The sequence below is a fragment of the Callorhinus ursinus genome, unplaced genomic scaffold, assembly GCF_003265705.2.
Source record: "Callorhinus ursinus isolate GAN/ISIS: 27379988/994484 unplaced genomic scaffold, GSC_fseal_2.0 scaffold3, whole genome shotgun sequence".
NCBI classification, from domain to species: Eukaryota; Metazoa; Chordata; class Mammalia; order Carnivora; family Otariidae; genus Callorhinus; species Callorhinus ursinus.
The window spans coordinates 72557540-72584917 of NW_027397065.1; the positions used below are offsets into that span (position 1 = coordinate 72557540).

A 27378-nucleotide genomic window follows, 5' to 3' on the forward strand; every position below is an offset into this window, starting at 1 on the left:
CTCTCTCTCTCTCTCTGTCTCTCGTGAATAAATAAATAAAATCTTTAAAAAATAAAAAATAAATAAAAATCTTTTAAATGTTATGAATCCCACCATCCTGGCAAAGGAATCAAGACTTACATTTCCAATTCCATCTGCAGCTAGAACAGAGTCCTCGGTCACTCAGCTATGTCCATGTGAGACTTCTCTCCAGAAGGGAACAGCATGAATAAAGAAACTCAGCACAGGATTTTCATTTTTTGCAGATGTGAGCAATGATGGTCTTAGCTTTTATATGTAGCTGCAGTACAGGTTCCTAGTGGTTACCAATTTGCAGGATGGTATTGGTCTGGTAACAGTAGCTACCGCTGTCTAATGAACATACTTATTTCATGCTCCTTAGAAACAGAGGTGACATTTTATGCCCAGGGGGGTTCTTTTGTGTCTTCCCAGGAGGCATCTGGAAGGGAAGCAGGATCACAATTTCTCTGTTCCTCCGAACGAATCTGCAAGTTCCCTAATAACCATTAATGACTTCTTTTTCCACTTACAGTAGATAGAGTGCTTTTGGTCATTTCGTAATCAAGAACTGATGCAATAAATTTAGAGAGAAAACTCCTGACTCTCTTTCCCGTGTACGAAAGTGGAAAATAGTTCTTTTTACTTTTTCCCCCTCTTTAGGATCCCCACGGGAGGGCATGAGTGAGGAAATCTGAATTTATGGGTATTTGATCCCATCTCTCAAACCTATGACTGTCCACTTTGCTCCTTAACATTCCATGTTCTCTCTCCAGGTCACCCTTGTTTCCACCAAGGTACTCACCCCGCTCACCTCTTAGTTTCATAAGTGACCTTTTCCTTGCTTTCCAGGAAAGGAAGAAAAAATATACATTTCACCACTCAATATGCTTCTCACTACGTTCAAGATTATTGTTTAGGATTTTGTGGCATGGCTTCTTCTGTATGAGGCACTTTTAGGATCCTTAGTTTCATAGTTTTGTTTTGTGCTATCTTCTTTCTTTTAATTCTCGGTCTTTGAATTATATTACATCGAAATGAGCCCCATTTCTTCTGTTATTCATGGTGAACTGGTTTTGTGATTTTTTTTAAATTTTTATGTTATTTAACAAGCAATTTAACAATGTTTGCTATGTGCCAGAGCTGTTTTCTTTCTGAGGACCTTATTAATTTCAACTGATTTAAAATTTATACAAATAGGGTGAGGTAGGTAGTATTTTGTCCCATTTTGCAAATATCTACATTGAGATGAAAGAAAGGTGACTTATCAAAGTCCCACAGGCAGTACATGGAGAAGCCATAATCAAAACCAGAGTATGACCTAGGGTCTAGCCTATATTGCTCTTAACTATGTCACCATTTCCCTCCTTCATCTTAGTAGCAGTCTGCAAAAAGGAAATAATAATTTAGTCTCATTCTACTTTTACTGCAAAAATTATCTTTATTGCATTTTCTCTTTGATCTTTATCACTTAGGAAATATAAAAACAGAACTGTTTCTGTAATTCTCAGTTTTATTCTCTTCTCCATCCTAAATGTAACTTTTCCCTAAATATAGTAATTATTCTCAAAAGTCATCTGAAATCCTAAAGAGTTAAAAGATTCTCACTTGCTCTGAGTTCATGTCTTGTAATGTAGGCTTATCCCAGACTCAAATAAGAACTTACATAAACTGATTGAAATAAACACCTTTATTTTTTAAGCTTTTAAGACAGATGCCTATTTATTGGGGAAGAGTGCATTAATGCATAAATAGTGCCACTAGCCCGCTCACGTAATGGATTTTTTAGTGTGGCCACTTACTTTAACTCAGATTAATATAGTCCAAACTCCATCTTGGTTATTTATGTTGGGGAGTTAGGATGCTGCAGAGAATTAAGAGCCAAGATATGTTTTGTTATTGTTGTTGTTTTGAGCCAAGATATGTTTTAAAGTGTCTTCTAAATGAGGAAGATATACACTTGAAGCATCTCAGATATGTATATAGGATTTAATTTTCTTATGCAAAATTCTCACTGTCCATATTAGCAAGTTATTTTCCCAGTCCAACTTCCAAATCTATTATTTCAGTGGTGGAGATGGATTCCCCATTAGCTCATACCACCTCGGTTTGCCACGTTAAAAGAATAGCACACTCAATTTTGAGTATAAACCTAAAATATATATCTAGTATAGTATATACTATACTTATATAATTCTAATATAATACTAATAATTATACACTAATATAATAGTACATTATATATTATTAGAATATATAATTATATATACCATTATAATTAATATAATTTTAATTTCTAGTATAAAACAAAATTAAGAACCCTCCCTGAAAAAAAGTAGTCAGCAGTTATTGAATTGGTTGACTTTGTTTTTTGCTAACTGGTGCTTATTAAAGGAGGCTCCTGCCTTTTCAGAGACTAGGAGGAGGAGATAAGGCCTCTATCTTGATGATTACACTTCACAGAGACAGTGCCTGAATTGTAAAAAAAAAAAAAAAAAATCCTGAGTTGTAAAACTGGCAAAAGGCTGGGAGAAGATTTACATTTCAAAGGGGCAGAGGAAAAAATTACAATGGAGAGGTTTTTGTTTTTAAGTAAGTGCTCTAAGACAAGGGAGATCAGGGGCCTGTAACCAGGAGGAAATCTGTCTAAAATTCAGTCAAGCTGAGGGGACTGTTAAGACCGTTTTACTCAATATGTGTGAAAAGCAGCAAGGCACTTAGCTCTCTTCACACAGAAAACCTAGGAACCTCAAAGTGAGGAATTAGCATCTCGGGGGGAGAGAGAACAGAGGCCCTTGAGCTTCATGTCAAACACAGGCTGGTTTTTAGGACACCGCCGCTATTTGCTCAGGCAATCCTCTGTGTCGGCTTCTCTTTCACTCCCCATTCCACGAGTCCTGTGAGGAAGCCTGAGAAGTCTGTAACAAGAAATAAATAAATAGATCATTAAAATAACTGTGAGATAATGAGTGCTTAGAGCAATTTCCGAATTGTTGTCACTGTGACAGAGTGAAATAAAAGCCAGGAAGAGAAGGGTTTGTTCTAGTTCCGTGAAGTGACTGGGGAAGAATGACGATGTTAGAGGAGCAGAGTGCTGGACAATGAGAAGCATCAAGGACACAGTGGAACAGAAAGCCACCATGCTACTCACAAGAATCTGAGCAGCAAGCCAAGTAGATCCTCTGAGGAGCAGAGAAGGAAAAAAAAAACAAAAACAAACCAATATAGAACTTGCTGGCATGTCAGTGGATTGGATCCACAAGTGATTCAGAAGTAGAAGTTGAGATACATTTGTAACACTTACTGGTGGTCCTTAAAATCTTAGTTCCCTAGATTGTACTGGAATCACACTATTACCCTTACTATATCCAGACTAGTTCAATTCAGAGAAATCTGTTACATATATGAGCTACATCATAGATCGGAGATGTTGAGAATTGATCATCATCTTTTATACTAAAACTGTCTTATGCATTTCTAAAGAATCACAATAATAAGAAAAAATAAATATATAATAACTTGAAATAGTCAAGTTATTCTGATTATGACACAGTCTTTGAATGTCTTAGGGATAGAAACATTAAATTGCATGTATTTTAAGCCACAATGAAAAGAACAGGATATGTGTAATACTAAACTGCATGATATTCCCAGTAAATCTTGGCTTTTAGGAGAACTAATTACTAATGCTCTTCTGAACTTTTGGTAGTTGCTATTAACCCAGTAGGAAATTTTAAATTGTAACTTACCCTGAAGTCAACCACTCATAGAAATGAATGGAGTCCTCCTTCTAACAGGAATAATAACATTCTTCTATTCCTTCTTTTGAGCTAAAGGGGCTGAACATTGCATATAAATAGCATGTGTATTGTTTTCATTTAAGTATTCTTTTTTTGCTATATTATTTCATTTAAACCAGTGTAAAGTAAAAGAAAAAGTAGTGGGCATGCTGTTTTCATTTTAATTGTTGTTATTTTGTACTTGTACTACAGGAAGACTAAGTATGATAAGGATCAGCAAAATAGGTATTTGTAATCTTTTTACCCACAACATTCACAGAAGAAATCGAGAAGTTTGTGTCTGTTTTAAAATAATACCCACTGGCTAGTCACTGTATCTTCTCACTAATATCATTTTTCAGAGTTTAAGATTGAATACTTTAGAGAAGCACAACCATACTAGTCACACTTTTTTGGGGGCATTTTCAAGTATATATTTATATCACCTTCTGACTGGATACTTGGAAGAAAACTGAAAAGCTGTAATTTGGATAAAACTGCATTTAGGATTTCAGAAAATAACCAATGATTTCTGATTTAAGAAAAAAATGCTTGTAAAATCTCAGAGTTTTGTGTGCACATGTCTGAATGATGGCACTTCTGCTTCCCAAACCAGCAAGTGATCTTCCAAAAAACATTGTTATATGTGTCATTACATTAAATTATAAAGTAGCTAACACTGAAGATATTCACTGGGGTAGTGTGAAATTAATTTTGGCGTGGGCATGTAGGCGGTGATTGATGGATGAATGTGGAATTGACTATTGTTACAGGGAAGAATCAAAGGATCAAGGTTCAGGGAAGTTGCCAGTTCATAATTTGGAAATTGTAATGTAGGATTTAGCATTGGAAAGGAACTTGCACTTAGGCAACTTATATGAAATAAATAAGCCCAAAGGGATTTTCATTTGCCTCAATATCTCATTTTCCACCCCTTCATTTGTTCATAGGGATACACACAGAGACAGCAGAAATCTTTTCTCAAAGAGTTTTGTATTTAAAGTTAGTGTCAGTTTCTGATATATGTATGATAATACTCACAATACAATTTATCTTCTATACTCAAATGGAAGACATTTCTATGAAAGCATATACTATGCCATAAAAAGGAAAAATCTTACATGGAAATGCCAATTTCTTCCCTTTTCTTTCATCCTTATTTAATCAATACCATGAAATATGTTTTACAGCCACTCTGGGAAAACATCTCCATGTTTCCTAGGTACTTGTAAGGAAGTAATAAACTTGCTTAGTGCAATATAAGACATCCTGTGAGAGCTCAACAAATACTTGTTGACTTGCTGACTAAAATAAAATATACCCTTTCTCATGAGAATGCAATTGCTAAACAGATATTAAAAATATTCTAATTGAAATAATTCTAAAAATGTTTTGAATTGGTGAAATTCCACTTTATAGGCAGGAACCTTCATCAAAGACTTATAGCAGTCAAATTAAGCAATCTATAAAACATATCAAAGAGACTATACTACATGGTGGCAGTAGAAAGAGTGGGTTTCACTCCAACTATTGTATTATTAAGAAAAGACTGGTTTTCAAGTTAATACTCTATTATTATTGCAAAAGTGGGAATACGGGATTGACCTGAACATTTTTATTCCTACTTATGTGATTTTTGTCACCTATTTTATGATAATTAAAACTCATGATGAAAATAAGATACCAAAAATTACATTAAAATAACTTTTAACACCGTTTTGAATCACCAAATGAAAGTAAAAGAATATATGCAAAGTTATGAGATAGTGAAACCTACACAGTAAGCAATGAAGGAATATTAGTACTTTTGAAAATTTAAGTCAATTTTATTGAAGTATAATTTACATGTAAAAAAACCCTACATCCATTTTAAGTGTGTCTTTTTAATGAGTTTTGATAAATGCATATACCATGGTTTTCACCACCCTAATCATAGTAGAAAGCATTTTTATAACTTCTAAAAGTGTCCTCATGCTCTTTTTCCCTAGTCCCAAGTAGAAACTGGGATAGGCTTTCTGACGCTGTAGATTAATATCCTCTTCTAAGGTGTCATATAAATGTATTTGAACACCACATCATTTTGTGCCTGGCTTGTTTTGCCAAACATAATATGGTCTTAAATGCTTTTGAATTTATTGGCAGTTCACTATTTTCTATTGCTGATTAGTATTCCAATGTATTGGATTTATTATAATTTGTTAGTCCATTAACCCATTGATTGGCATTCGGGTCATTACCAAGTTTTAGCTACTGTGAAGAATACTGCTATGAACTTTGATGTGAGTCTTTGTGTGCATATGTGTTTCCATTTAGTTTGGATAAATATGTTTGAGTTAAATTGCTAGGTCATGTAGTAAGCGTATGTTTACTTGTATGCTTTTTTTTTTTTTTGCATTTTTAAATTCTTAAAAGACCTGGATTTTATTATAGTCTTTTGCTATAGCCCTTACTAAATATAATTTGGCATCAATAGCTCAGAATTAAACTGTGTTTAAGTAGCAACTCACTAATTTTTTTTAAAGATTTTAGTTATTTATTTGTGAGAGAGAATGAGAGAGAGAGAGTACATGAGAGGGGGGAAGGTCAGAGGGAGAAGCAGACTCCCTGCTCAGCAGGGAGCCTGACGCAGACTCGATCCCGGGACTCGAGGATCATGATCTGAGCCGAAGGCAGTTGTTTAATCAACTGAGCCACCCAGGCGCCCCAGCAACTCACTCATTTTAACCACTTAATATTTTGTGTCTCTGGGATATTGGAAATAATAATAGAGCATGGGGCCCTTAAGTATTGCTGACAGTGGAGCAAGGATTGTCTTCCTTGTAATGTGGAATGACAAAAATTGTCGCTATAGGGCACCTGGGTATATCGGTCGTTAAGTGTCTGCCTTTGGCTCAGGTCATGGTCCCAGGGACCTGGGATCGAGCCCCGCATCCGGCTCCCTGCTCAGCGGGGAGCCTTCTTCTCCCTCTCCCACTCCCCCTGCTTGTGTTCCCTCTCTCGCTGTGTCTCTCTCTCTGTCAAATAAATAAAATCTTTTTTTAAAAAATCTCTATATTTCTTGTCACTCAGAGGACATTCCAAGGCTTTCTCAGGTTGCTGGGATACTTCACAGTATAATAATTTGGGGGAACAGATTTGTGTTTACTTAATTTTAAGGGTTTATGAGTAGCTTAGAAGTATATGACATTGAACGCAGTTGAGGAAGTTTTCTACTCTGAAGACTCTAATTTGCCACTGAGAGCTCTAACATTGTGTTATCAGTGCATCTGCTGTGAAACCAAGAGGTTATCAGCAGAACACTAAAGCTGATTAACACTCCACCGAAATGAAAATAGGAGATGAGCTAAGAATAGCAAAGACACATATTTTTCTTCAACACAATGGGCTTTTCACTGAACTATGGATGATGGTATAAATGGTTGATACCAGAATACTAATCCACCACACATAGAGGACACACTGGGCAACACACTTATTTGTAACAGTTGTTTGGTATTCTATGCAAAGAATTTTTGAGATTGTTTACAGCATTTTTTTTAAAGATTTTATTTATTTATTTGAGAGAGAAATAGTGAGAGAGAGCTGGAGCAGGGGGGAGAGGGAGAAGCAGGCTCCCTGCTGAGCAGGGGCTCGATCCCAGGACTCCAGGATCATGACCCCAGCCTAAGCAGACGCTCAACCCCAACTGAGCCACCCAGGTGCCCCAAAGCCTGTAACACCCGGTATTCCCAGGCGGTCTCCCATCCAAGTACTAACCAGGCCCGACCCTGCTTAGCTTGCAAGATCAGATGAGATTGGGCTCGTTCAGTGTGGTATTAAACAATACAATAATAAGAGTCATAAGCAAAACATATAAATATAAAACATTAATGACTTTTCCCATTTGTATTCTATTTTTTATAGCAAAATATATAAATATAAGACATTAATGACTTTTCCTATTTGTCTTCTATTTTTTTTCTATATCTGGTAATTAGCCTAAGTTTAGTTCCAAAATATATAAAACAGTCCTGGACATTTTGCAATATCTCAGTTACCTAGTTCACTTTATTCTATTATATCTTCATAAAAGCAGGACCAATGTTTTCTTTTTTGTAGGATTAGTTTAACATGCATATTCACTTGGATATCATAAAACGCACAAAGAGTTTAAAATATAATTGATTATAATAGGGATGTATACAGTTTTGTTTATTCAAAAATATTTATGTGGATAATACAATAAACAGACTGTTTAAAACATCTTAACTTTAAAAAATAATGCCTTTAATTTAAAAAGGAAAAATGGGTCAACTATTATGGTTAGGTAGGTGAGTTTGAACACTGTATTTACTATATTGGTTTGAAGTCTGGGTATATAAACTAAGCATTTTTAAAGAAATAATGTTCCTAAGACAGGGTAGATTCTAATTTGGAAATCTTACTCTCTATAAAAATATATAGTTAATTTTAAGTAATATTGATTAATCCAAATAATTTCATATATATGTTTTGATTGATATTAATTTTATGCTGTACTTAAAGACAAACTTGAATTGTAAGATGCAAAGGCTCATCTTTGTTTATCTTGTACCAATAATAAGTAAAAAATGATGGATTAATTGAAACTATATAAAACATACCTTACAAAATATAATTCAAAATATTCAAGCATGACATGATAATATTAACAGGAAGATTTCCAGGAAAAGCAGTTAATTAGCACTGAATCATGATGTTACTATCTTTGTGCATGATTTTTTAGTTGTGAACTATCAATAGGCTCTAAGTAAATGATGAATAAAGTGTGATAGCATTGACATAATTTTAGCTTAATCAAGGATGCAACTGGTCTTATCTTTACCATTAATGAAGCTGTGGAAAAATGTTTTCAGCTATATTATAAAATATATCTGTTAATTCATTATTGATTAAGGTTATATTTATGTGTCATTTAAAGTCTAGGTTATACCATCCAACAGGAAATTTTAAGCCATTAGCTAAAACTATTTTCATTTAATTTTAAAGAATATCCATATGTTAATTAAATGAATAAGAAAGGCCAAGTGTGAAAATATTGAGTGAAACACATTTTTAAATTTTATCTACTGCTTTATTTCTGGTAAAAACCAGTATTAATAATGTCAATTTCATATGAAATTATTTAAACAATACAATAATAAGAGTCAAAGGCAAAATATATAAATATAAACCATTAATAACTTTTTTTAAAGATTTTATTTATTTACTTGAGAGAGAGAATGAGATAGAGAGAGCATGAGAGGGGTGAGAGTCAGGGGGAGAAGCAGACTCCCTGCTGAGCAGGGAGCCCGATGCGGGACTCGATCCCGGGACTCCAGGATCATGACCTGAGCCGAAGGCAGTTGCTTAACCAACTGAGCCACCCAGGCACCCAACTTTTCCTATTTGTCTTCTATTTTTTTCTATATCTGGTAATTAGCCTAAGTTTAGTTCCAAAATATATAAAACAGGCTTGGGCATTTTGCAATACCTCAGTTACCTAGTTCACTTTATTCTATTATATCTTCATAAAAGCAGGGCCAATGTTTTCTTTTTTGTAGGATTAGTTTAACATGCATATTCACTTGGATATCATAAAACGCACAAAGAGTTTAAAATATAATTGATTATAATAGGGATGTATCCAATTTTGTTTATTCAAAAATATTTATGTGGATAATACAATAAACAGATTGATCCAATTAATCTCAAGAGTTTTTATACAATCCAAAATTGTTACTTTAGTTTGTAAAAGCTAACCAAATTAGCATTGCCCTTGTTTTCTTTCAAATTCTTATTTATTTTCTACACCAATAACAAATTCAGACATACATAAACACAAATTCACATACATAAATACATCTTATTTCACATAGGACATGGTTTGGGGCATTAACTGATAAACTCTAATATCCATCAAACTATCCTCTGAAATTGTGTTTGCATAACACATGTATGTGTATGTATATGAGTGCGGGTGTGAGAAGTTGGAATGGGATAATTAACTTGATAAAGGTGAATAAACTTAATCAAAATTTAGCCTCAAAATGTGTTAAAAATATGCTTTATAGAAATATTATTAAATAACATATATAGGTTCAGACAAAACAACTAACAATCATACTGTGTAATTGATCTTGCATATTTACTTGTTTAAATACATTGCACAATTTTGTAATTTGCCTCAAAGTATTTCATTATGTGCTCTTTTTTAAAAAAAATAAGAAACACAGAGTAAAGGATATAATCCGTTCTGAGATATTTTAAAAATAAAGTTAAATAGTATATGGTACTATTGTCAAAGATCTAACCGATATTTGAAGAGACAAATATTAAATAATACATTGAATAAGAATGCAAATATTAGGAAACATTCTAGATCGCCAATTCTTATTGTTTTGGTAATTCCTGACCCATCCATCAGAGGCTCCAACTCCTCTCAGGGAGGGATGGTTCACAGAAAAGACTGGTTTAGTTTTTTTCCTGCCATTCTATCAGGATGGTGATGCAGTAAGAAATCCAGTTGTGTGTGTGTGTGTGTGTGTGTGCGCACATGTTATAAACCTATTTCTTGCAAATCTAAATTTGAAGGCAGAGAACCACTCCAAATTCATGTGGAAACTTGACACATCACAGACAAAAGTTCCTAGGATCACATATATGCACAAAGAGCATATTAACAACATCTAGAATTACAACCAATTACTTTTGATGTAATAATCAAGGGCCTTTTTGATAACAGATGTATGGTAAAAAGGTTGTAATGAGTTATACCCATTGTAGGGAGACCAGTGAACCACTTTGAGACTGAGTTGACAATCTTGTGACTAATGAATGTATGTTTTAAAAATCCCTGAGTAAGTACAGTGTGGCTGGTAAAGGAAGGAAGGAAGGAAGGAAGGAAGGAAGGAAGGAAGGAACGAAGGAACGAAGGAACGAAGGAAGGAAGGAAAGAAGGAAGGAAGAAAAGGGAAGGAAAAGAAAAAAGAAAAGAGAAAAAGTAAAAGGAACAAAAAGGAAAGAAAAGAGGGGAAGAAAGAAAGGAGGGGGAAGGAAGGAAGGAAGGTAGGAAAGAAGGAAGAAAGGAAGGGAGGAAGGAAGGAAGAAAAGGAAAAGAAAAGCAAATTGTTTAGATTTGTTAATAAGAATAAATTTTCTTTTTTTTAAAAGATATTATTTATTTATTTGACAGAGACACAGTGAGAGAGGGAACACAAGCAGGGGGAGTGGGAGAGGGAGAAGCAGGCTTCCCACAGAGCAGGGAGCCCGACGTGGGGCTTGATCCCAGGACCCTGGGATCAGGACCTGAGCCAAAGGCAGACACTTAATGACTGAGCCACCCAGGCACCCCATAAGAATAAATTTTCTAGTTATCTCAGGAAATTATCTTAAATGAGAAGGCATAGAATTACTTTTTTAAGACCCCTACTTTGGAGTCAGAATTTCACAGATAAGTAAAAGTCTCCCTAGAATTATAGGGCACAGCTCAAACTCAAGCTTGACAAGTACAGATGGAATTTACAAATCTAGACTGGTTCTTTTGTGTATTCAGGCTAGTTATCTGTGCCATATAATATATGCAGGCATCCTTTCTCCAGCTATGTTACAATATATTTCAAGAGCAATATTACAACACAAATGGACCCTGGTATTTCATCAGGAATATATGTCAATTAATCATCTGTAGTATAGTTACCTGAAAGTAGACTATGGCATAGAGAAGGAGACTAAACTCTGTAGAAGCGTAAAAATTTTAAAGAGATGCTGGGTCCAGCCTTTGGTTAGTAGGGAAAATGGTGGGTTTGAATTCTAAGTTATCTGTTCTATGTTAAGGAAAGAACTTTCCTTTTTTTTTTTTTTTTTTTTTTTTGAGAGTTCATGGTAAACTATGCCCATTAATGAGTCCCCAGTTCTGCAAAGGTCAAAGCTAAGGAAAACTTAACTGAGTAGGAGCAAGGCTCAGGAGCCTTGGAAATCAGTTAACAAAAATTTTCTGGTGCCATTCCAGCCAGGCAAACATGTATGATCAATCAGACCCACTTCCATTCTCCAGGCACGCATGTGTGGTCTAGAAGAGAAGAGAGAGGGACAAGGAATTCCATCTTGTGACTACACAAGGTAGTAGTCCCATTCTGTAGGTTGCCTTTTAGTTTGGTGGACTGTTTCCTTTGCTATGCAAAAGCCTTTTATCTTGATGAAGTCCCAGTAGTTCATTTTTGCCTTCGTTTCCTCTGAACTGTGGCAGCCAAACTTTGGCGATGTTTCTAGGAGGAAGCTGCTGCGGCTGAGGTAGAAGAGGTTGCTGCCTGTGCTCTCTTCTAGGATTTTGATGGACTCCTGCCCTACATTTTACTTATGTCCATCTTGATTAGATTTGTGGCAGAGAGTATTACCTCTGGTTCTTTCCTTTGTTGTGAATTCCTCCTTCTAGTCATTTTGCCCAGAGAAGAATGGATGAACGAGAGAACAAAATCAAAAATATCCACCACGACCCAAGCAAAACACACACTAGAGAAATCCAAAGAGGTCAGAAAACAAAAAAGAAAAGAGAAAGGAAACAAAAAAAGGGGGAAAAAAAAAAGAGGGAATATAATCACCCAGGTAGACAAAACATCCACCTGTCCTGGGGATATTTTGTTCTGTTTGTTAGAAGGCACTAAATCCCAAAATTGCAAAGAAAGCAGAATTTAAATATACAAAAGTAAAATTGAATACAGTGAAAGGAAGCCAAAAATGAAGAATATATCTATAAAATGTAAATGTAAAAATGAAAGTTAAAAAAAGACTTAAAAGCAAAGGGTTGATAAAATGAGAAACTAGTTGAAAAGAAGAAAAGAAAAAAAGAGAAAAGGAGAATTTCAAACTGACAGATAAAAGAATCATGAGAAAAAAACTTGAATTCTATATACTATTTTCCCCTAGCGCTGGAATGTTGCAGGTCTGTGTGCTCGGTAAATTTGGTATTCGCCTGATGTTCCAGCTGGTCTTCTGGGGGAGGGGCCTGTTGCACTGATTCTCAGGTGCCTTTGCCTGGGGGAAGTTGCACCACCTCCTACCAGGGCCTGTGTTCAGCCTAAGTTGCTTCGGGTTGTTCTATGGGGATTTTGCTCCCTGAGGCTTTCAGTGCCCCTTTAGAGGATGAAAATAAAAATGGCCACGCCCCAATCTCCATCGGGAGCGGAAAGATTGAGGCCCCTTCTTCTCAGAAAACCTTTAGGGAAAAGCAGTGTTCACTTTTGTGTCGCCAAACTCTGCAGACTCCTGCGGGGTCATAGTGCATCCTCCAGGGGAAGGGAGGCGAGTAGCCCCGGCCTGCAGTTTGCAGGGCCCCCCATGGAGGGCCCCCCCATGGTGCTGCAGTTTGCAGTTTATGGCAAAGCCAGCTAAACCCCATTCCCTGGCTCACTGATTGTAGCCGGTTTCCCTGCACCAATGCTTGGGAACTCTTCCAGCTCAGGTGCCCCTGTTTTTTCTGTGACCCTAGGGATCCTGAGACCACACCGTCCCACCTAAGATTCTGCCCCACTTCGCCACCTGAGCACCTTTCAGGCAGGGACCTCTCTCACTGGAGCATTCTGCTTTCTGCTTTCTTCTTTCTTCTTCTTCTTCTTCTTCTTTCTTCTTCTTCTTCTTCTTCTTCTTCTTCTTCTTCTTCTTCTTCTTCTTCTTCTTCCTCTTCTTTTTAAGATTTTATCTATTTATTTGACAGAGAGAGATAGACAGCGAGAGAGGGAACACAAGCAGGGACAGTGGGAGAGGGAGAAGCAGGCTTCCCACCGAGCAGGGAGACTGATGCAGGGCTCGATCCCAGGACCCTTGGATCATGACCCAAGCCTAAGGCAGACACTTAATGACTGAGCCATGCAGGCATCCCAGGAAGAAACTTTCTAAACACCTGTGCTGCCATGATTCTGGCTGCCGCAGTTCATACTCTGCATACTTTGAAGACCTGCAGTTAGACCTTTGAGCCGTGTGAACGTGAAGCTTTTTCATATAGAACGATGTTAGGCATCATCAACTGGAGTTTTTGAAGATCATTGCAGAAATTACAGATAGCAAATTAAAGGCAAGTTGATTTACTCTAAAAGAGCTAAATATAAGTATTGTTAAAGAATATATCAGTATTGGCCAACACTAAATCAGATGGGAGTTATGGGTTGTCTGCCTTCGGCTCAGGTCATGATCCCAGGGTCCTGAGACTGAGTTCCACATTGGGCTCCCTGCTCAGCAGAGAGCCTGTTTCTCCTTCTGCCCCTGTCCCTGCTCACACATGCTCTCTCTCTCTCAAATAAATAAATAAAATCTTAAAAAAATAAGATGGAGTTATATATAAATGACACACAGATGGCATGCAAAATAGTACATACTATTTGTTCTAAATGATTTCATTTATATGAAGTTCAAATATTGACACATCTAATCTACAATTCAGAAGTCAGGGTTATTAAGCTACTCTTTGATACTAGCGTTGGATTTCTGCAAATGATATTTTTCTTCTTACCAGTTGACTCTTTTTTAGGTTTAGTACCAGGAAGGTGGCTCTGACGGAAGACTGCAAGGTAGGAGGAAGGAGAAACGATTTGCTCCATTTTTTTTTTCCTTTGCTTTCCTAACAGACTTACCACAGAAATGGTTCTTTACCCAGCAGTGGTTGGAGTACCACCTCAAGTTTTGTTTTTTTTTTCCTAGCACTTCCAGAACTAGCATCATTTTGTGTGTGTGTGTGTGTGTGTGTGTGTGTGTGTGCATGTGATTATGGAGGCTAACAAGTCCCAAGATCTGCATTCAGCAAGCTGGAGACCCAGGAAAACCTATGGACTATTTCTAGTATGAGTCACAAAGCCTGAGACTCAGAAGGTATGAATGAGACTCAGGATGGTAGTTCCAGTCCAAAAGCCTGTAGACTACAGACCCAGGAAAAATTGGTGTTTCAGTTTGAGTCAGAAGGCAAGAAAAGACCAATGCTTCAGTTTAAGGAAGTCAGACAGGCATTCCCTCTCCTTCAGCCTTTTTATTCTATTCAGACATTTAATTAATTCTATGAGGCCCACCCGCACTAAGGAAGGCAGTCTGCTTTACTCAGCTTATCGATGTAAATGCTAAACACATTTTAAAACATCCGCACGAAAACACCCAGAAAAATATTGAACTAAATATCTGGGCACACCATGGCCCAGTAAAGTTGGCACATACAATTAAGCACTATATCCATTCTTCAAGTTTCTAGATACTAATAACCAAAAGCTTTCTTTGTCACTCCAAGCAGTGACTTCTTTCCGAAGTGACAGGTTAAATATTTCAGTGTTCCCTCAGGTCCCTGTTTCAGGTTCATTTCACCAATAACTCATATTAAATCCACATGTTAACCTTTCTGTTTTGATATACATAACTTAGATTTTGCTTTTCTGATGGGACCTGGCTGGCTCAGGATATGGTTCAAAAGAGTGGTCCCAGAAAAATGAGATTTAGGAATTCATTTACAGGTATCCTTGGACTTGATATCAGTAACAGCCAATAAGAAATAATAGCAATTAGTGACATGTAGTAGCATTAGGAATAATTAATTCTGAAGCAAGAGTCTGGATGATCCAAGGACTAATGCACCTGCCTGTTATGTTAAGAATAATGACTACCAGGACTATGGGATGGGGTGGCTCTTCTGACTATCCTGGAAAGCTTAGAAGTTGGGACAGTGGCTGTTTGGAGAACTATAATTGGAGAGGATATCAGGAGAATTGCTTAGATTTTTATATAGTTTATTTCCTTAATCTGATTAGCAGATAAAAATATCCATGCTTTTTGTGAAAATGTATCAAGGAGTAAAATTGCTTATGCACTTTTTTTATGTGTTTACTTCAATTTTACAAAAAATAGGATGTTAAGACTAAGATGAAAAAGGGGGGTGTCTGGGTGGCTCAGTCGTTAAGCATCTGCCTTCGGCTCAGGTCATGATCCCAGAGTCCTGGGATCCAGCCCCACATAGGGGCTCCGCGGGAAGCCTGCTTCTCCCTCTCTCACTCCCCCTGCTTGTGTTCCCTCTCTCGTTGTGTCTCTCTCTGTCAAATAAATAAATAAAACCTTAAAAAAAAAAGACTAAGATGAAAAGGGATGAAAAAGCTGGCAATGATCATACTGACATATTGACAATTTGAGGATAGAGAAGAATCATGACAGTAATGGATTATAACAAACTGAATTAACTAAAAAATTATGTGACTCCATAAGGAGAAAAGAGAAAAAAAAGTGAAGAAAGTTTCTTTTTTGTAGTGATATGTCAGTTTACAAATGTACAACAATTGATATAAAAAATCACAAGTTTTTAAAGATTCAGGCAAAGATAATCGAGATACTAAAAATCATTGTGTGAATTCATTTTTGTTAAGAAACAGACTATTTACATGGTCTCAAAGAATAACCCCATCGTTTACTTCTTAATTACAAATTGAAAAATACACTTTCATAATAATGAAATCTATCAGTCTCCTCCTTAACTAAACATTCCATTTTCCCATCACCAATGTGGGACAGCCTGGTATGCATGTTGTATGGCAGGTGTTAAACAGCATCACCCATTTCATGTTCTTTCCAGAAATTATTGACAGAATCTAGTCAAAAGGAAATAGATCAATTCACAATGCAGGATGCTTTTTTTTCAGGGTAACCGGTCTGTACTTTCCAAAAGTTCACTGTCATGAACAGAGGGAGCAATGGAAATCAGGTTGGTTGGGGGAGATAAAAGAGACTTCACAGAAACATGCGATGCATGAACCCGGACTGACAAATTAGAAGATATGAAGAGAATTGTGGATCCAGCCAAGGAAAATAGTGAGTGGATATTTGTTTGGTTATATTATTGCATATCTTGATTTCCATAGGTCATTTGTAGTAACTTTATTATGATTACATAGAAACTGATGGCCTTTTTCCTGAGACCTACATGGTGACACACTCAAGGGTGGAAGGTTCTCACATCTGCAGTGATTTGGGAAAAAGAAAGAGAGAGGAGGGACAGATGTGAACAAGATTTTAACGTTTGATGCATCTGTTTGAAGGGTGGATAGGTGTTCACTGTGCATTTGAAATTTAATAATATAAAAATAAATAATTTAATTAAAAATACACACACACTTATTTTTTTCCCCTCAGAGCTTTTTAACTTCAGGTGTACTAAGAATAGAAAAATATTCAATATAAAAGAAAAATACCTTATAAACCAATATTTTGCCATCACAAACTCCCCAGCAATTTCACACTTTAAAAATCCCTAAAAAAAAAAAAACCACATAGACTCCACTGGTAAATACAAAATTTCTCACATAAAAAAGAATATTAATGTACAGAATTAAAAACTAGAGATAAGATGGAAAACTACATTAGTCCTTTTTGGTAATTTTAGCTTGTTGATAAAAATGTAAATAATTGTAGTAAAAAAAAAAAAAAAGCATAGTATGCTACCAGGCTTTATATGTGACTTCTTTACCAAGACTTCATTTTTTTCTCACATTATTTTTCCTTTGGAGGTAGTTCCTTATAAATATAATAATTAATTGGCTTAGCATTTTGATATCTCTCTCAATATTAAGATAACATATAAGTTCTAGATTTATATACAGGTTAAATCTCATGGAAGAAAATATTAGAATGAAACACTTCTCAAGGTAAAACAATATATAAGTTGAGAACTTAAATTACATATTTATTATTCTGAAAGTATTAAAGTTATTAAACATTTTAAGAAGTTATTCTTACATCTAAAATTCAACTTTTCACATATGGCAGCATTGCAAATGAATAAACAGAATAAAAAAATAAAATTATTATCCTGGGTGTTTTTCTTTGTAAATAAAGTAAAGTTAAATGTTTATTAAAAATATTTTTGGTCTGGTTAGGGTGTAGTAAGTTACAAGTGACCACCACTCCTATTAAAATAGTAAGACCAAGCCCTATAAATTACAAAGTCATAGCCTTCTCTTCTCTGTCAGAGCACAAAGCATTAAAAAAAAATCTAAATAAAATAAATTCTAGAAAAATAATTGCTCTTCATTGGAGATAAGTTAGTTTCCCTTAGCTACTTATCCCAGAAAACTTTTATACTGGGAGCAGAAGAGAATGAGGGGTGAATACACATGGGAAAAGAGAAAGAAAAGAAAAAATCCCCACAGACTTTTAACTGCTATGTGTGGCCTACAGGCCAGCAAGATGAATTAGAATCCTGAGGATTCCCAGCCATGGAGTGAGTCTCCTCCCACTTGGCAACACTTTTTCTGACAGTCTTCACCAAGTAAATGTGAAGAGAATGCCAATAGTGGGGGACCAGGAATTAGAGATGAAATACTTCTCCATAAAGGTGCATAAGGCCGTCCAGGGTATAAGGCAATAGCCCAAATCTCAGCACAAGTCAGGAGGGCTGAAATACATTCCAAAAGTAAGAATGGCTGACACTGAGTGCCAGGTGCAGTCTGATAAAGACCATGATAAAGGCAGATGTGGTGAAGAGAGGACATTTGAGACAGTTAAAAATTGAGCAGAAGCAGAGAGCATAGAAAACACACACACCCCAAAATCTAGCAGTATGCTGACAAGCAAAAGGAATCTCCCACAGTAGAGCCAGATTTTATCAGAGCTATAAACCAGAGTGAGACACCCAGTTCCATTCCTATGAAAGGGCAGGTCCTGATCAACGTCTCAAAATATTTGTAGTGGTGAACTAAATCTTACAAAAGCTGTGTGAAAAGGCCAAATGCAGCTAAGCTACTGACTAGATATCAATCTTATAATCTAGCAGCCTGATAGAATAGGGGGGATGTTCTGGAAATCATCTTTTTTGTATCAACCTCCACCGTTTGTTTTTTATATACCATGACCTACATACAAGTAAGTTTGTGAAATTCCAAAATAGCACAAACATATACCCATAATCAAGGGAGAAAAATATCAATAGAAGATTTAGGAATAATCAGACAAAAACTTTAAACTATGAAAAAATATTAGTTAAAAATTTGGAAAATGTCGATACATACTTAAACAGATGGCAATTTTCAATGCAGACATAGAAACTATTAAAAGAAGCAAATGAGGGCGCCTGGGTGGCTCAGTTGGTTAAGTGACTGCCTTCAGCTCAGGTCATGATCCTGGAGTCCCGGGATCAAGTCCCGCATCAGGCTCCCTGCTCGGCAGGGAGTCAGCTTCTCCCTCTGACCCTCCTACCTTTCATGCTCTCTGCCTCTCATTCTTTCTCTCTCAAATAAATAAATAAAATCTTTAAAAAAAAGAAGCAAATGAAAATACGAGAACTGACAAATAAAATAATGTTAAAAAATCATTACTGAAATTCACAGTGAATTAGACACAATTAAAAAAAAAAGAATCGGTCAACTTGAAGTCAATCTATAAATTATATCAAAGATGAAGAGTAAAAGTAATAAAAATTATAAAAGAATATCCAAGCTCTGTGGAAAACATCAAATATACTAGCATACATTTAATTGGAGTCCCAGGGGAGCAGAAAGAAATTGGATTCAAGACATATTAAGAAAACAGAGGCCATGGGGTGCCTGGGAGGCTTAGTTGTTAAGCATGAGCCTGAGTCTTTGGCTCAGGTCATGATCCCAGGGTCCTGGGATCGAGCCCTGCATCAGGCTCTCTGCTCACTGGGAAGCCTCCTTCTCCCCCCTCTCCCACTCCCCCTGCTTGTGTTCCCTCTCTCGCTCTGTCTCTCTCTGTTAAATAAATAAACAAAATCTTAAAAAAAAAACAACAAAGAAAACAGAAGCCAAGAATTTTCCCAAAGTGTCATAGTGACTCAATTCAGAATTCCAAGAAGCTTTGTCTTTCCAAAGCAGGATAAATAGAAAGAAAATCAAATGAGGCGTGGCACAGTCAAAGGGCTGCGAACTAAATATAAAGAGGAAATCACAACAAATGCTGGGGTTAGTGGGGAAGGATAAATTCCAAATAAAGAAACAAAAATGATGCCTAAAGTTTCATCAGAAAAAACAAATCTGAGAAAGAAGACATTGGAATTATATCTTTAAAAGTGCTAGGGGCAAAATAAAGTGTAAACCTAGAATTCTTTTTTTTTTTTTAATTTAATTCCAGTTAGTGAACATACAGTGTTATATTAGTTTCAAGTGTACAAAATAGTGATTCAACACTTCCATACATAACCTGGTGCTCATCACAATAACTGCACTCCTTACTCCTCATCACCTATTTAACCAACATGCACCCCCCCCACAACTTTCCCTCTGGTAGCCATCAGTTTGTTCTCTACGGTTAAGAATCTGTTTCTTGGTTTCTCTCTCTCTCTCTCTCTCTCTCTTTTTCCCTTTGTTCATTTGTTTTCTTTCTTAAATTCTACATGTGCGTGAAATCAAATGGTATTTGCCTTTCTCCGACTTATTTCACTTAGCACTTATCATTATGCTCTCTCTCTTGTTAAAGATTTTATTTATTTGAGAGAGAGCAAGAGAGAGGTCATGAGTGGGGAGGGGAGAAGGGGGGAGGGACAAGCAGACTCCCTGCTGAACAGGAAGCCCGACTTGGGGCTCAGTCCCTGGGTCCTGGGATCATGACCTGAGCTGATGGCAGAGGCTTAACCAACTGAACCATCCAGGTGCCACAGCATTATGCTCTCTAACTCTATCCATGTCATTGCAAATGGCAAGATTTCATTCTTTTTTATTACTGAATAATATTCCATTATATATATATATATATATATGCATATATATGTATATATGTACACACACACACCCCTTCTTTATCCATTCATCAATCAATGGACATGGGCTGCTTCTCCATCTTGGCTATTGTAAATAATGCTGCTATAAATAATACTGCATGTATCCCTTTGGATTAGTGTTTTTGTGTTCTTTGGATAAATACCCAGTAATGTAATTGCTGGATCATAGGGTAGTTTTATTTTTAACTTTTTGAGGAAACTCTATACTGTTTTCACAGTAGCTGTGCCAATGTGCATTCCCACCAACAGTGCCTAGGTAAACCTAGAATTCTTTATCTTAGAAAACAATTTTCAAAATGAGGCAAAATAAATATATTAAAAAAATAAATTTAAGGAAATTCAGTTTGTCTCAGGAGAACTGCACAACAGTTAATGATGAATATTTCTTTACTCTGAAGTTAAATGACACCAGATAGAAGTCCAAATATGTAGGAAGGAATAAAGATAAAAATAAAAGGTAAATAAATGAATAAGCATAACTAATTTGCTCATCAAAAGACACCATAAGAAAAATGAATGCATAAGCCACACACTGGGAGAAAATATTCATTGTAGGTATATCTGAAAAAAAAACTTATTTCCAAGATAGATAAGAACTTTTGTAAATCAGTATTAAGAACACAACCACTGAATTTAATAAATAAATATATTAACAGTACAAAACTTAAGGATAATTTCACTAAAAACATAAAAATGTTGACTAAGCACATGAAAAATAGTGAACATCATTATATGCAAACTGAACCACAACGGGTTATGCTTCATACCACTAGAACAACTACTATTAAATAGACTTATAATGGAAAACGTTGGAGAGGATGTCGAACAAGTTAACTTCTTATATATTGCTAATGGGTGTGTGAAATGTTAAAACTTTTGAGTTTAAAAAGGAAACATATGTCATGACAAAGGAACAATTTTCATGGAGAAATGAAAATGAAAATATATGTCTATAGGAAATTACTCAGCCCTATTCATGGTAGACCAGAAAAGGAAACAATTAAAATTCCAACAACTGGGGGGACGCGTGGGTGGCTCAGTTGTTAAGCGTCTGCCTTTGGCTTGGGTCAGGATCTGGAGTCCTGGGATCAAGCCCCACGTAGGGCTTTCGCTCAGCGGGGAGCCTGCTTCTCCCTCTTCCCCCTCCCCCCTCCCCACTTGTGCTTTCTCTCTCTCTCTCTCTCTCTCTCTCACCATCTCTCTCTCTCAAATAAGTAAATAAAAGCTTTCATAAAATTCCAACAACTGGGGATGATTTAAAAATTCTGATATTTTCATATCATGTAATACTACTTAGATATAACAAAATGCCAACTACTGATACATGCTATTACATGGTGGATTTCAAATACACATTATTTTGAAAACATCATGTTGAACAAAGCAAACGGGTAAAAACCATGCATCATATATATATATATATATATATATTAGTTATCTATTGTTGCTTATCAAATTACATGAAAACCTAGTGGCTTAAAACAACAATTTACTGTTTCACAGTTTGTTTGAGTCAGGAAACTGAGCACAACTTAACTGGGTACCTCTGACTTAAAGTCAGTGTTGACTGGGGATGGGGTATTTGAAGGCTCAATAGAGGGAGGATCTGTTTTCACACTCACTCATGCTGATGTTGGGAGGAGTTGTTTTCTCATGGACTGTTCGACTATGAGTCTTCCCTCAGTTCTTCGCTGTGTGGAGCTTTCAGAACATTGAGGCTGGCTTTCTAGGGAAGTAGCAAGATCTCCTGGTGTAGAAGACACAGTCTCTTTACTACCTAACATTAGAAGTAAACTTCTTTTGGCATATTCCAGTAACTAGGTCCAGCATATTGCAATGGGAGGGAAATACACCAGGGCATGAATATTAGGAAGTGGGAATTATTAGTGGTCATGTTAGAGAGAGTCTACTACACCTATGATTCCATTTATGTAAATTAAAAAGACAAGCAAACTGAGTTATGCCGACTAAAATCAGTAAGCAGCAATGTTCAGTGAATGGCAGGTAAAGTTTAACTGGAAAGAATGAAGGAAATTTTTCTGGGTTATGGAAATAATCTCCATCTTGGTGGTGGTAATTGGGTATTTGCAATTTTTTAAATTTAATACATTGGTGAAACTGAATCATAATATGTATATAACATCTTTTGTCATTTATACTGAAACATTATATATATGAAACATCTTTTGTCATTTATACTGAAACATTATATATATGTGTATATATATAATTTCTTTTGTCACATACTTTAATGAAATTATGAAAACAAAAATAATAAAATTGAATATTTGAACTATTTGAATATTATAGAACTAATAAAGTCAAAATTATTTAAAAGATAATAAAATGTCAATATATCACATCTAATTTTCTGCAAGAAGTATCTAGGACTAAATTCACCAAATCCAAAACTGTTTACAGCATTCTTCATCATGTTGCTGAGGTGTTAGAGTACACCAAGGATGAGCAACTGGAGAGCCTGTTCCAGAGGACTGCCTGGGTCTTTGATGACAAATACAAGAGACCTGGATACGGTGCCTATGATGCATTTAAGCATGCAGTCTCAGACCCATCTATTTTGGATAGTTTAGATCTGAATGAAGATGAACAGGGAGTACTTATTAACAATATTAATAGGCGTTTGAGGGGCACCTGGGTGGCTCAGTCATTAAGCATCTGCCTTTGGCTCAGGTCATGATCCCAGAGTCCTGGGATCGAGCCCCGCATCGGGCTCCCTGCTCAGCGGGAGGCCTGCTTCCCCCTCTCCTGCTCCCCCTGCTTGTGTTCCCTCTTTCGCTGTGTTTCTCTCTGTCAAATAAATAAATAAAATCTTTAAAAAAAATAGGCGTTTGACACCACAAGCTGTCAAAATTCGAGCAGATATTGAAGTGGCTTATGAAGGCATTGATGCCATAAAAGAAGCCCTGAGAGCAGGTTTGAATTGTTCTACAGAAACCATGCCCATCAAGATTAATCTAATAGCTCCTCCTCGGTATGTGATGACTACAACAACCCTGGAGAGAACAGAAGCCCTCTCTGTTCTCAATCAAGCTATGGCTGTTATTAAAGAAAAGACTGAGGAAAAGAGGGGTGTCTTCAATGTTCAAATGGAGCCTAAAGTGGTCACAGATACAGAAGAGACCGAACTTGCAAGGCAGCTTGAGAGGCTTGAAAGAGAGAATGCAGAAGAGGATGGAGATGATGATGCAGAAGAAATGGAAGTCAAAGCTGAAGATTAACTTTGTGGCAAACAGTCCAGTTTAAGGAACACTAAGCAGCCCTTCCTGGCTGTAAACCCTAGACTTGAAAGTTTTCCAGTATTGAAAACTTCAAAGCTGAATATTTTTTATTTCCAAGTATTTAAATGTTCCAACAGACCAAAACGTGACATGCCCTCCTAAAAGTCAGCTGTTTTCACACAAGAGCTCCAACATTCAGCAGTTTTTAAGGGAGTGGGCCTAACTTCACTAGAGACAAATCTTTAAGAACAGTCATAAAATTGAGCTTGTGGTGTCCATTTCTGATGTCTCCAGATTGACATCCCTTTGTAGTTCAGTGCCTCCCTGAGATTTACCAGGGGCACCCAAAGCAAATAGCCTCAACCTTTCTATATAAAATGTATCAAGCAAACATTAAATAAATTTCTGCATTTCATGTTTGCAAACCATATTTCCATTGGAATAAGCCTATTGTCCCTAATTATGCATATATTTCTTTTTCATATAATGCTTAATTATGATTAATTCAGGAAGCATTTTTTGGTGTACATATTTGTAAATGAGCCTGTTATATAGCTTTAAGTTTTATTTCCCCAAAAAAGTAAAATATTTGTTAAACCAAAAAAAAAAAAAAAAACACACACACAAACATGGTGAACATATCAAATAGTGCAGAAGGGTGCCTGGCTGGCTCAGTTGTTGGAACATGTGACTCTTGATCTCAGGATCATGAGTTCAAGCCCCATGCTGGGCATAGAGTTTACTTAAAAAGAAAAGTATTTAAGAAGCGGGGGCTTATATTGAAAAGCTACCATGTGCTTTTTGGGTCCTCTGCCTTCCAGGTTCCACTCTCCTAAGCATCCACTACTGTTTTTTGTTGTTGTCGTTGTTTTGGTTGTTATGTCTATGTGTGAATACTTGGCTTAAAGTGTTTTTCTTGACTTACTAACTTCAAGCATTATTTTCTGGTTCCTGTTGAGAGAAGTAAGGACTTGCTCTCTTGAGTAACCCTCTGTTTCCCATTATAGTTAGATTTTCCTTTCTGTAAAAAAAAAAAAAAAGGACTTTTTTGCTGAAACATACTTTAACCATGACATATTTTTTCTAAACAGAAATATTCACTTGGTTTCTAGTCTTGTCAAGAAAGCATAATAAGAATATCTGTTAAAAGAATCTACAGCACACTTGGCATATATTATTACTAGATTATAAATTTGTTTTTTAACCTAAGTGTGCAGAGATGGTAGTCACTGATGTTTATGTGTGTATGGATGTATATATGTATCTGTTACAAAATTCCAAATGAAATATAAAAGGGTAAATATACATATTAATAATGCAGCTTTTCTATTCTTACCTCATACGTACTTTCTGTTCTCAGCCCACTGCAAAACTTCCCATCCGATCAACCACATATATATTTGTGATTTTTGTTCTGGTTACCTCTTGTTACATAACAAATGATCCCAATTTAAGGTATGAGACACCGTTTGATCATGGTCATGGCTTCTCTGCATTGGGGTTTGGAGAGGACACAGTGGGGACAGCTTGTTCCTGTTCCACAAGGACGAGGTCCTTGGCCTCGAGGACTCTAGTACCCGACAGTAACACTAATGATGGGGGCTGGTATTCACTGAAGATTCTTTTCTTTAAAATGTTTGATGACTGGCCTGGGATTGCTCTTAGGCTGGACTCCGCAGGGGCTGTTGATCAAGATTCCTTGTTGGGGCTTTTTTATGTGGCTTGGAATTCTCACTGCCTGAAACAGGTGCCAGAAATGGAGCATCTGAGAAGGCCCATTCAGAAAGACGATTCTAGTAGTGCAGGTTTGCCGGGAGACCAAGATGAAGCTGGAGGGCCTTTGTGATCTTGCCTTGGATGTCCCCTAGCATTGCTCCTGCTTCACTGTATTAACCAAAATCATCAGAAGCCTATTTCAAGAGGAGTTGACAAAGACTCCAGCTTTCTATGGGAAAAGTGGCCAATAAGTTATAACTTTTTTTTTTTTTTTTCCTGCTGCTACTACCTCATGTGGTAATATAGCACTCACCTAGGGTCACTATGTGCTGATCAGCATTCATCTTGCATCCAGGTGTTACTTGTAGCAGCTCTTTGCTCTTATATCAATTCAAGGATTTTTCTTATCTGCCAATGTTGTTCACTATTAGACCCTTTACTACTGATCCGCAATTCCTTGAGTTGTCAGATTTTGTTTCCTGTATGTAAGAAAAGAGCATTGCTCAGGTCCCTATCATATCCCCATCAAAATGATATTATTTTGTGCCCTGAATGAGCTACGTAGATCCTAGTTTCCTTTTCCTGTGCCCCGCCCCCTGCCCCACACTGTATCCTAAAGAGTCCTTCATGGAAACATCTTTGGATTCTGTTCAAATATTCTATAAATGTTTTGTCTAATTAAAATCAAAAACTGTAGTCTATAGATACAGTGTTGTATCCAACACAATCCAACTCCCTTCCTCCTCATCACCCTTCAGAAAACGGGAGTCACATGAAAATTTATCTAAACACTCAACATAACCTTAAAAACATTTACATTCGCGCGGGACGACTCTGCTACACTTCACAACTCTCCAGCCCTTTGTATCCTTCATATAAGACATCTATAATTTCTTCTATAAGGATGAAAAAAGGCACATTTCTATCTACTGAGACTCTATGCTACCCACTATTCATGGACTTCTATCCCAGTGCCATATAGCCTCGCAAACCAAACAACACAAAATTCTGTTTGATTCATACTCTTTCCTCTGACAACACAGCAGTGATAAATAGGAGTCTCAACTTGGTAAGACTTGATAAGTAAACACAGCAGCTTGTTCGTTTTTTAAATAAAATAGGTAAGTGTTTGACAATCTAATAAACAAAAAATGCAAAGCTACAAATGAAAACACGATTAGAAATGAGAAGTGCACTATACCAAGTGATATGAGGAAGACAAACTGTAAAGAATAATACAAAGTTCAATCAATGCCAATATGCCACAAATCTAGCGGATTTTAAGTATAATTTTAATTGTTCCAAAGAACATTAGAGACTCTATATTAGTTTGATTTGTGCATTTGTGTGTGTAATTTTGAAATATATTTGAGATAAATAAATACTGAATATTTCACATTCATTTTGTGATGATTGCTAAGTTTTCATTGCAAAACTCTTATAATGCTTGAAAAGGATAACACATGTAAAACTAAATTATAAATTTATCTTTATACATTCATATGTGTGGATAGACATATAGTTTTATACATTGTACCTATACATAAAATTCTAAATAAAAATCTTAGAAAATTAATCTAATGGATAATTAAAAGATTATTCCACTCCGAATTCTGAGGCTCTATCTCAGAAAAGAAATGCTATTTCAGAACCAAGATAATATTAAATATAGCAGTTTAAAGCAATAGATTCAAATGGAAGAAGAAGAATCCAAATACATGTGAGCAAACATTTAGTAAATGTCAGTCAGTAGTTCTAATTAAAAAAGAAACCAAACTTTTAAATAACTGGGGATCCAAACTTACAGAGAATACTCATTGTTCACTCTAAGTATTTTCTTTTTCTTTCTTTCCTTCCTTCTTTCTCTTTCTTTTTCTTTCTTTCTTTCTTTCTTTCTTTCTTT

The 27378-nt window shown here is 36.2% G+C and overlaps 1 protein-coding gene, 1 long non-coding RNA gene and 1 pseudogene across 2 annotated transcripts in view; 2 read left to right on the forward strand and 1 right to left on the reverse strand.

Annotated features, from left to right (window-relative positions):
- The window catches only part of LOC141371499 (uncharacterized), a 66233-nt gene that overhangs the window by 20086 nt on the left and 18769 nt on the right, over positions 1-27378 (forward strand). The window contains exon 2 of the long non-coding RNA XR_012376496.1: positions 16433-16494. This is a non-coding gene — a long non-coding RNA (uncharacterized lncRNA). The remainder of the gene's footprint in view (positions 1-16432; positions 16495-27378) is intronic.
- On the reverse strand, positions 7484-7601 carry LOC112820460 (5S ribosomal RNA; annotated as a pseudogene).
- Positions 16568-24161, forward strand: LOC112820439 (eukaryotic translation initiation factor 2 subunit 1-like). Its single transcript, XM_073887317.1, has 3 exons — positions 16568-16601; positions 22899-23157; positions 23366-24161. The coding sequence occupies exons 1-3, from the start codon at positions 16568-16570 to the stop codon at positions 23757-23759; spliced, it is 687 nt and encodes a 228-aa protein (XP_073743418.1). The 3' UTR covers positions 23760-24161.

What these genes read in the sequence shown, in the direction of transcription:
- LOC112820439 (XM_073887317.1), top strand. Translation starts at nt 16,568, where the DNA reads ATGAAGAGAATTGTGGATCCAGCCAAGGAAAATA. An exon ending in GGATCCAGCCAAGGAAAATA is followed by an intron (nt 16,602 to 22,898) that starts GTGAGTGGATAT and finishes ATTTTCTGCAAG; the next exon opens with AAGTATCTAGGACTAAATTC. An exon ending in CTTATTAACAATATTAATAG is followed by an intron (nt 23,158 to 23,365) that starts GCGTTTGAGGGG and finishes TAAAAAAAATAG; the next exon opens with GCGTTTGACACCACAAGCTG.